The sequence below is a fragment of the Austrofundulus limnaeus genome, unplaced genomic scaffold (genome assembly GCF_001266775.1).
Source record: "Austrofundulus limnaeus strain Quisiro unplaced genomic scaffold, Austrofundulus_limnaeus-1.0 Scaffold278, whole genome shotgun sequence".
Lineage (NCBI taxonomy): Eukaryota > Metazoa > Chordata > Actinopteri > Cyprinodontiformes > Rivulidae > Austrofundulus > Austrofundulus limnaeus.
Window position 1 is genome coordinate 161,204 of NW_013952680.1, and position 11,019 is coordinate 172,222.

An 11,019-nucleotide genomic window follows, 5' to 3' on the forward strand; every position below is an offset into this window, starting at 1 on the left:
ATATATATATATATAAAATGCAGTATGTCAGGCAGCCAACGCTGACAAGCCAAAAGTTCCGTCATATTTATACATGTTCTTCAGTGCCCGGTACGCCCACTACTGGCCCACGGCTGAATCGCACAGTCAGACAAAAAACCTGTTCTTATTTTATATTAATGGTTTTTCTTTGTTGTGATGGTGTTTCGGGCATTTATGTTTAACTATTTTAATCAAGACATAACAATAGTCAAACAATGAATTATAAAAGTCAATACCTTAAAAGGAAAACTAAGAAATTGTTGTAGTGCTTTTAAAATCAGTATCTAACATGACCAATACATTTCTTCATAATAGTTAAGAAAACATCATAGAAAATCGAGAAAACTGAACAGGTGGAAAAATATGGTCCAAACTCTATATAAATGTCTATGCAGCACCAGGAGAAACTAATTTCAAATTTTCTGCGCTCCTAGAGACTCCAAGTACACAACAAAATGCATTTAATGGCTAGAAAACAGATTTGAATGAGATGTCCTCTTTAAAGCTTAATGTTTACAAAGATTATAATTAAAACAAATGAACAAGAAAGGTTTCTGGGGTGAGAAAAACAAAGTGAAGAGTACTGAACTGATGTAAAAGTGAAGTAAAATGAAAAATCGGAGTGAGATCAAGTTTTTATTAGTCTCCACATGTATCAATATAAACAACACAAACACAGATGGCAAAGAAATAAAAAATGAGACATGGAGAAACTAAAACACATGAATAACAAAGAAAAACATTAATGGAACAAAACATATGAATGAATGTTTAAACATGAATGTTCAAAGGTTTAAGGTTGCTGGTAGGTTTTATATGAAATATGACTTCAGACCAGCAGAGGGCAGCACAGACTTAAAGAAGACGCTCATAAGATTTATTCAACTCTGAATCACAAAAACAAAACAATAAAACAAACTGCTGCAAAAAAAAAAAAAAAACATTAAAAGATAATACTGAAGACAAAAATAAAATTAAATGTAATGGGTGGTTTAAGGGGACTAAAATAAAAATACAGTTTTCTGGTTAATCAGTTTCCTACAGGTAAACACATTTAATAAGGTTGGGTTCAGTGGAAAAGTTATGAATAACTAATATCTTATCTGTTATAGATAGCTCTTTGAATGACTTGAGTTTAATTCTGACATGACAAATGAACTAACCGCTTTACCAAAATTAGTAGACGTGCATCAGTTTCGCATTTCATGATTCGTCCTGTAGGAATATTATGAGTAGTGCTCCATGCTAATTGTAAGTGCTAAAGCTAACTGCTGCTGAGGCTTTTTATAGTTGCAAATCATCACATTTATTGATGTAAATTTATACAACAGGCAAACGACAGTGATGTTAAATTTATAAAGTAGTGTTTGCAGGAACTTAAATTTAGCTCGTCACTCCAGTCAGAACTGAACTGTTCCTGGAGCTACTATCTACAACAGGTAAGATATTGTTTGTGATTTTTCCACAGAACACCTGTCCCCTACAGAGCAGCAGTGGGTGTGTCTACAGCCACTCTCTGGGCTGGGTGTCTTTGTAATAGCTGCTGGACTTGTGATGATGCATCAGAGACCAGAAGGAGTTGAAGAGCATCAGGGTCAGAGGCGCCTCCTTTCTTTCCCTCGCACTCCTCCTCTTCCTGCCCCCGGCCCGGTCCCTGGCCCACCTCTTCCCTCTCTCCCTCTCTACCCCAGCTCCGGTCCGTCGGGCCCACCCCCACACCCGCTCCCTCCCGTGCCAGCTCTCCCACCTCCTCTCCACCTCGGCGCCCCATCCCCGTTTGTTCCCCTTCTTCGGCCCGACCCCCCGGTGGCGCTCTCCGTCCCAGCTCCTCCCCACCTTGCAGCCGGCGCCGCGCTCCCTCTCCCCCTCACCTTCAAGCGGCTTGACGATCTGGAGTTTGTCGGGCAGGTAGGGCCCCCGCGAGGCCCACAGGTGCAGGTTTCCGAGGGACATGATGCTGTCGGACGGGGTCAAGAGGCTCTCTTGTCCGAGGGCGTCGTGTCCCCCCCGCCGGCGCGCTCGCTCCTCCTCGAAGAAGCGCCTCTCGCTCAGGTTGTTCTGCCGCCGCAGAGACAGGCGGCGCAGGGCCAGCCGCAGGTCCTCAGCCCCGCTCGTCTTTTTCTCTCCGCAGTCGAGGCTGTTCCAAACGACACCCAGCGTCAACGTAAAACGCCTCACCGTCAACTCAAACATGCGAGCCGCAGCTCACCTGTCCCGATCGGACGCCGTCTCCATCAGGATGCTCTGCGTTCGGTTGTCGAAGGGAACGCCGTCTCCACCGATGTCTCCGTACACGACGGAGTGGGGCGAGGAGAGGCTGCTGGACTGAGGCGAGGTCCGAGCCGACAGGGACTGGTTGGACCCCGGGATGCTGGAGCTGGTTGGGGTCAGCGAGCGTTGACGGACCGTCTTGTTCACGCTCTTCACCGTCTCAAACACACGCCTGCGGTGGACCCTGAAAACACCAGAGATCTGTTTGCTGAAAACACATTTGCAGAGGCCTGCTTCACCCGCTGCCTTTAAACTAAGCTCGAGCAAATAAAAATCAAATGATGGAGTTGTAGTTGTTTTGGTTATACACTGAAAACAACATAATCTTGTGCATTAGCCTGTCACTTGGTGCTCAGCTATGGGGGACCAATTGTAAAATAAAATGTTAAAAAATGTCACTAAAACATTTTCATTATTTAGCTCACTGTTCTAAAATTTAGCTCATTTTAAATAAATGTTAAATTAAGGGTGGATTCATGTCAGGAAAGTCCTTTGGTCCACTTGTTTGGTCCGGACTAGCCTGGTTTAAACCAGACCCTGTCCGTCACTTTGGTTCGTACAAGGGTCTGGACTTGACGCATAGAGAAGTAATTCTTGCAGGAGGCGTGGCCTCTGCTGAAGTTTAAAATGATTGGATCAGTTGGCTGCAACATATGTCGATGTGACGGAGGCTAAGCTAAGAAGCTAACCAGAAATCACGTGTGCTGTAAACAACCCTACTGAGAGGAGAAAAGTACCGAGCCGAACGAGACGATTGTAAATGAGAGCTGCTGCTTTGTCAGATATATTTAWTTTAATTTGGAAGCCTTATCAACACAGACTGGCTTCATTCACTTCCTCCACTGCTGTATGCTAAAATAACTAGCAGACTGCGCAGAACATCGACGTTGTTCAAAACTCTGCCTTCTGTTCTCTGATTGGCCCAGGTAAAATAAACTACAAGAGCCACTGCGCAGAAAATTGACGTTCTGTTCTCTGATTGGCCCGGCTAAAAATCTGCCAGTGAAATCATTCTCAATGGGAGAAGTCCCAGACGGAGCAGTGAAGGGAAACTAGAATTGAGCGGAGCTGCGTAGGAAGGCAAGGGCCAGGCTAGGTCCGGACCAAAAACTGACAATGTTTTTTCCTTTGGTGCGTTTTTTTTTGCAAGTGAACTATAATTTATAAACAAAGTGACGTCATTGCTCCCATTGGACAGAAATGACGGGGGCGGGACAGAGCACAGACCTTGAAATAAAGAGGATTATTAAAAATATCAAGAGCAGCTCATTCAGTGGTGGTTTTGCCATGATAATATTTACCATTTTGGGACAGCGATGTCAAATGCGTGCCGCTACCTAAAGGAGACGATGCTCCGCGTTCTCTGACCCACGACGGCTCATTTTTTTGTAGCGCAGTGTTAGTATTAGCATCACTGAAGGGCTAATGTGGCTCGTGAAGTCCCAAAAGGCACGTTTCCTGTAGCTGGTTCGGTTCGAGGCCGGTCTGTATTCACACTAGAAGTGAGCCGCACCAGAGCTCGTTTGGAAGCGGACTGAGACCACCTCAAAAACGACTCTCAGTCTGGTTGTTTGGTTCGCACCAGGGTTCAAATGAGCATATTCACACCTGCATAAAAGGTCCGGACCAACGAGGGAAACAAACTCTGGTCCGTTTAAAGCAAAGCAAATGTGTCAGGTGTGAATACATGTTATGTCCAAATGTGTAACTCTAAATTTAAAAAAATGTAATCTTAAATGTTGAAGCTGAATGATTAAGCTCACATTTATGTATTATTAAATGGAACTCAGCCTTTGCTGTTGGGGCGCAGCTTTTGCTGTGACATCATCATCCTGCGACAAACAACCACTAACGCTGAAGATGGACTTTAAACCAACTCTAGTGGTCCATGAAATATTTTGCTAACAGACAAACAGGGTTGATTAAGTTACTCATACGAACTTTTGTTCTTCGCACTCAGGATCGTCCAAACTTAACTCCTTCCTCATCGTTCCCTCGATCTCAGCTGCCAGAGAATCCTGAAACAGCAATGAGTTTTACAAAGACAGAACAATAAAGTACACACACACACAAACACACACAGTCCCTCACCATGGGGTACAGTCCCAGTGGGTGGTACCGTCGGGGGGTTCCCGCTGAGTAGTTCCTGTTCCTCAGGTTCTTCAGCTCCTCCTGAGCTTCGTGCAGCATCTCGATACACTCGGAGTATTTCTCTCCCAGCTCCTGCAGCTGTTGTGTTGCAGTCAAATCATCAGTTACTTTTATTTTGAAAGTTTTTTTAAAGTAATTTACAGTGAATTAGCTGCATTTACCTCTGCTGTCAGCTGCCTTTGAGCATCCTTAGCTGCCATCAGGTGTTGAGTGAGCTCCTCGTTTTCTACGGCCAGCTGCACACACGAACAGCTCGGGCAGATTAGGATTAAAGACAGGACATCTAACCACAGTTTACTTCCAGTTTACGTACAGATTTGGCTTTTTTTTGCAGGTCCACGATCTGAGAGAGGAGGCGGGTGACCTCCTCTTGCTGGCGGGAGGCGTCTTCGGTCTTTCGAGCCAGCTCCTCTGCTATGGCTGAGATCTGCAGACTGGACAACCCTGAGGAGCGGATTATTCTCACATCATTTCTGAGAATATTTTCAAGGTTGTCAAAAGATCTACTGCCTGAGAATCCAACAAACACCAGTTTTCTGCTCCGAGTCCAAGTTTTTGTGACTCGTTTAAACTCTAAATCAGTGGTTCCCAAAGTTTATTGCGGTTTCTTTCACATCTCAACCTTTTTGGATCAAGTGAGCCAATAAAAGTAAACAGATTAGATCTAGAAATAGAACTCAAAAATTCAAAAAGAGCCTAAACATTGTTTATTTTTCTTGCTAATGTTTTTTTTTTGTATTATAATTCAAAAGTTGAAACTGGAAAAAAAAGTTCAAAACTGCTTGTCAGATTTGTTTTATTTTTTATTATTTTTCCAGTTTCAAACTTCTGGCCTGTTTTGGAAAGGGGGCGGGGTTTTGACTGTCAACATCATTTTTTCCTCTGAGCATTATTATTTTAAAACAATGACAAACACAGAAAATCAATGATGTTCTGAAGACAATTTTAGTTCCTAAGGATCCTGAATGTAACAGCTGGGAATATTTTGTCCAGCGGAGGCGCTGAACCGTCAGTTATGATTCCACACCCAGTGTCATCTGAGGCCCCGCCCCCACACCAAAACAGGGCCAGAAGTTTGACGCTGAAAAATAAAAAAAGATTAGAATCTAATCTTTTTTTCAAAACTTTGTTTTAATTTTATTTTACATTTCAGAGCCTGTAGGACATTAAGAAAACAATAAACAAACAACATCAAATAACCATCTTCCAGTCCTCTCGTCCTCATTTCCTCCTGCTTTGGGCGGCAGGCACTGTCTTCTGTCCGTGCCGACAGTCCACCTGACCCCCACGCGTGGTTTGTAATAGACTTTTTTTGTGAAAATTACAGAGTTTTGAGGCTCATTAGACAGGTAAACATCTGAAGGGGTTGACACGTCTGAAAATCCCATGCAGAAATCTTTGTTTTCTTTGCAAATTTCATTTTTGCTCCACTGTGTGACAAAACAAAACTGTAACAACACAATCCACAAAAAAAGCTAAATATAGCTGTTTGCAGTATTTTGTAATATGTTATACCTTCAGATGTGTCAGCTGAAATACCGTATTTCCAATTATAATGGTGAGTTTAGTCTGTTTTGCTCACTAAATAATGAAGCATTTGGGGCCAAAACAAAAGCATGAAAAAATTAATAAATAAAATAAACATGAAAACAAAAGAAGACAGAAAGTGAGAGCAAGACAAAAACTCACTGAGTTCATTTACACAGTCGCTGACGAGCTGCTGCTCTTTTTCTTCGTAAGTTTCAGTCTCCGTCTTCAGGTGGTCCGCCTGCACAAACAGACGTGATTAGATAAAATATCAGTTCCTTCTTATGTATTTATGCATTCACGTTGTTGTTAATCTGCGTCGTACCTCGGAGCGGAGAGACAAGTTCTCCTCCTGCAGCTCTTTCAGTTTTCTCTGAAGCGTGCCACTCATGAAGCCTCCCGAAGCCGTTTCTGCTTTACTTTTCTTCTCCCTGAGAGGAAGCAGGGGCAGAGCTAAACACTTTTGCATTGGGGGGCACAAGGAGTGGCCAAGGTGTTTTTTTGGGGGGGGCACATACAAATAAATACAATTATTCTGGATTTAACAATTTAAGATGGCCATCATGGCTAACTTCGATCGGCTTTAACTCAGCTGTTTTAAGAAATATTGAACTGAAATTGCTAATGCTAGCAAAACTGCAATGCTAATGCTAATTTCACAAAAGAGCTATAATTTTGCCATTTAAAAAAACCACACAACTGAAAATTAGCATAGTAATAATCGAGAAACAACCTTTTCCAAAATATGATTTCAAATACAAAAACCAAGATGGCAGCCAAAGCTAATTTCAAATGGCTACAACTCAGCTCGTTTTAAAAATACTGAGCTGAAACTTGTTGTGGTGGTAGCCAAGAGCAAGCCCCCTGACATCCTGAAAGCTACCCCCATGACTGCCACACCAAATGTGAGTCAGTAATCATCAGTAAAATGTACCAACTTGTAGATAATTATTTGTTCTCTAAAGTTAGTAAGGGTTGGCAGCCATTTTGATTGCAGATGATCATCCACTGATTATTTTGTGAGAGTTTCATTTTAATGCTCCCAGTGGTTCATGAGATATTTTGCTAACAGACCAACAGCTGGGTTTATGTGTTTAAGGAAAACAGACTGACGTTGGGGAGCCGGTGGACTCGTCGTCGCACTCCTCGGCCGCATTGGTGTAAAACTGCAGCAGCTCGTCCTTCAGGTTCAGCTCGTGGTGGAGCTGGGCCACCTGTCGGAGGAAACGCCAACAGTTTCTGTAATCGTGACCACAGATTAAACACGCATCAGGGTGAACGCGTGTGCACACCTCCTCTGTGATCTGCCCCACTTGTTCCTCCAGGTAGTCATTCTGTTCCGACAGGGTCCGGTTCTTCTTCAGCAGCGATTGGCCGATCTTCGCAGCCAGTTCCAGGTCTCTCTCTTTCTGTGGAGCGAAGGGCAGAGAACTTTAACCAATCACACGAGGAGTTTCTGTTTGAGGGGCAGAGAACTTTAACCAATCACACGAGGAGTTTCTGTTTGGGGACAGAGAACTTTAACCAATCACACGAGGAGTGTCCTGATGCATCTCAGTAATCCAGGTAAAAAAATCAAAAGGAAAAAAAGTAGTATAGGTCCTCTGGACGGGTTCTTCTTCAATGAAACGTTTCGTCTCTCCTCCAAGAGACTTCTTCAGTCTGAGAGTTTCAGGCAAAATTCAGGCTTTTAAGCCCTGCCTCCAGGTGACTGATACTCACATCACATGGCTATCATTCACACCTAATTAACACCTATTGTTAACAGGGGGTAGAGTGATACTGCCAATGGCAGCGCTGTAGGAGGGGGACAACTGAAAACGGAGGCCTCCACCTCTGTTTAATGATGGACAGTCTTTCTTTACAAAAATGGCTTCTTTTACTCCTCTCTCAAACCAACGTTCCTCTCTATCAAGAATGAGAACATCCTCATCTCTGAAAGAGTGACCGCTGGCCTGTAAATGAGTGAAAACTGCAGAGTTCTGGCCATTAGATGTAGCTCGTCTGTGTTGGGACATTCTTTTGAACAGTGGCTGCTTTGTTTCCCCGATGTATAACTGGTCGCAGTCCTGATGGCACTTAACAGCATATACAACATTGCTCTGTTTGTGCCGGGGCACCGGATCTTTGGGGTGAACCAGCCTTTGCCGTAATGTGTTTTGGGGTTTGAAAGCCACTGGGACATCATGCTTAGAAAATAAACGTCTCAGTTTCTCCGAAACACCCGCAACATACGGAATAACCACTGGTTTGGGTCTGGGTTTGGAGTCTTCATTTTCACCTGAAGGTTGCATGGAATCCTGTCTGTGTTTCCTGTCTGCTTTCAGGAAGGCCCAGTCAGGATAACCACACTGCTCCAGGGCCTGTCGTGTGTGTGATTTCTCTTTCTGCCTGGCTCCTGGGTTTGTAGGGACACTGTCTGCTCTGTGRTACAGAGTCCTGATCACTCCTAACTTGTGTTCAAGTGGGTGGTGGGAGTCAAAACGCAAATATTGGTCTGTGTGGGTGGGCTTACGATATACGCCAGTTTCCAACCGTCCCCCATCCGAAACCGAGACATCGCAATCCAGGAACGCCAACCTGCCATTTTTTACATCCTCTCGTGTGAACTTAATATATTCATCCACAGAGTTGATGTGATCAGTGAAATGTTGGACTTCCTGGGACCATCTATCATTAAAGACCATCAATCATTAAACAGAGGTGGAGGCCTCCGTTTTCAGTTGTCCCCCTCCTACAGCGCTGCCTTTGGCAGTATCACTCCACCCCCTGTTAACAATAGGTGTTAATTAGGTGTGAACGATAGCCATGTGATGTGAGTATCAGTCACCTGGAGGCAGGACTCAAAAGCCTGAATTTTGCCTGAAACTCTCAGACTGAAGAAGTCTCTTGGAGAAGAGAGACGAAACGTTTCATTAGAGAAGAACCCGTCCAGAGGACCTATACAATTTTTTTTCTTTTGAATCACACAAGGAGTTTCTGTTTGAGGGGCAGAGAACTTTAACCAATCACACGAGGAGTTTCTGTTTGCTGGAAGGTAAGTACCTCAACAAACTCAGTCCGTTTGTCCTCATGATTTGTTTGTTTTGTTTTTCTGCTTATTTGTCTTATTTGGATTTTATTTTTTTAAAAATCATTTTTGTCTCCTATGTTTTTTACATCTCATCATGCTTCCTTTAAAAATATGCATAAAGAGGCATAAAAGCTCTTAGTCTCCTAATGCATGCCGATTTGTCTTTTTATTAATCATTTTGTCTTCTTATAAATTCATTTGGTCTCCCTGTGCCTTTTTTTTTATCTTTTGATGCTTCATTTCATCTCTTGTGTTTTAATAGTCTCCTTATGCATCCTTTTGTTCATTTTTACATCTCATTATTCTTCCTTTTTTCTTTTTAGGTAGTTTAGTTTTATGTTTTTAGCACTTTTTATTCTCTTAATGCATGCTTTTTGTGATTTTATGAATCTGTTTAGTCTCATCAGAAGTGCATAAAGTACTTGAACATAATAACCAAGTAAAAGTAAAAATATAGAATAAGACTGAAAAATTAATTTCACTAATAAGAAAAGAGCTTAAGTCAAAGTACTAACACTGCAAACAATAAGTGGGAAAGTAAAAGTACACTCAAAAAACAGATTTGTATTTACTTAAACTTTGTCAGCTGGTTTCTCCAAACTGAACTGAGTAAAGGTAACAGTAAATGTGTTACTTTTACTCTGTTCAACTGAGTGGAACCAGTTGACATAATGAAGTAAAAGCATGACATCAGTTTTTTGAGTGTACTTTTACACACTAAGAAATCAAGTTAAATTTACTTAACCAAACTGGTTCCACTAAACCAAGTTGAGTAACTGTAAATTGATTTACTACTTTCTATATGAATTTCTTTAAATTTACTCAACTCGGTTTAGTGGAACCAGTTGACAGAAATTGGTTCAGTAAATTCAACAATTTATTTTAAATTTGTATAATATGTACTAACAAGTAAAAGTATCATTATTTTATGTTTTGAATGTACTAAAATAAAAGTAAAAGTCAAAATAAAAAAATTAAATACAGAGCCTCGAAAAATTACTTTAGTATAGTTTTTGAAGTAAATGTGCTTTATTACTTTAAACCACTGCTCCCTATAAATAATTTGGTCTCCCTATGTTTTGTTTTTAAATCCTCTTCTTTTTGTCTATTGATGCTTCATTTCATCTCCACGTGTCTTATTTGTCTCCATTTTGTCTCTTTGTGAAACTTTTTGGTCGTTTGTTTTCTCATTTATTTATAGGTCTCATTGTGCCGCCTTTAGTGGTTTAGTCTCCTAATAAACCCTTCTGGTCTTTTTATATCTTTTGTCTTTTTTCTTTCCTTTGTCTTATTTCACCTCTTTTCTCCAATTATTCTGTCCCTCCTGCTCTTCTTCTTCTTTTTTAAATGTTTCAACTTTTATTGAAAGTTCAACCACCCACTGTAAATTGATTTTTTTCCAGCTAACTGTCATTCACACTGCAGTTTTCAAATCTAGTTTGGTTTGATTTAAAATACAATCCTCTAAAGAGTCTCACCTCCTCCAACAAGCGAGTGACGGCGTCGATGTCATTGTACGTCTTCGTCATTTGGCCCACTCGGTCGGCACACATCACTGCGGAGACAGGAGGCTTTAGTGACATCACCTGCGATTGCGTCCAGCTGCGGTACGTGTGTGCTGGCGCACACGCAGCCCAGTTATGTAACACAGAGAGGGGTCGCGCCTCAGCTGTTGGTGTTTCAAGTGGGGAGGGTGGGGGTTTTGTGTTGCACAGCAGCTGGTCCTGTCGCCTCAGGGTGACACGTCTCATTGATGTCGGAGCTGTAATCGATAACACTCTGTGCAAAAGTCATTGGCTGAATTACTGTAAATCTGAGTGACACTGATGGGATTAACGTCAGCACAGAAACACAAAAAACAAAGTGCTTTTTAAATAATAAAGACAGAAAAATGTTTTTTTTTTAAGTTTTACCCATTTATGGTTCAACAGTGACCTCAAGAACACTTTTAATCAACGTGGATGTGTCACAAATAT

At 42.0% G+C, this 11,019-nt stretch overlaps 1 protein-coding gene across 1 annotated transcript in view; it reads right to left on the reverse strand.

Annotated features, from left to right (window-relative positions):
* Positions 1-11,019, reverse strand: part of trak1b (trafficking protein, kinesin binding 1b) — a 20,778-nt gene that overhangs the window by 9,427 nt on the left and 332 nt on the right. The window contains exons 2-12 of the mRNA XM_014021124.1: positions 10,522-10,598; positions 7,263-7,379; positions 7,084-7,184; positions 6,296-6,401; positions 6,133-6,211; positions 4,757-4,887; positions 4,605-4,679; positions 4,384-4,521; positions 4,234-4,310; positions 2,231-2,476; positions 1,893-2,158 (exon numbers count right to left, since the gene is read on the reverse strand). Coding sequence (XP_013876578.1) covers positions 1,893-2,158; positions 2,231-2,476; positions 4,234-4,310; positions 4,384-4,521; positions 4,605-4,679; positions 4,757-4,887; positions 6,133-6,211; positions 6,296-6,401; positions 7,084-7,184; positions 7,263-7,379; positions 10,522-10,598 — 1,413 coding nt within the window. The remainder of the gene's footprint in view (positions 1-1,892; positions 2,159-2,230; positions 2,477-4,233; positions 4,311-4,383; positions 4,522-4,604; positions 4,680-4,756; positions 4,888-6,132; positions 6,212-6,295; positions 6,402-7,083; positions 7,185-7,262; positions 7,380-10,521; positions 10,599-11,019) is intronic.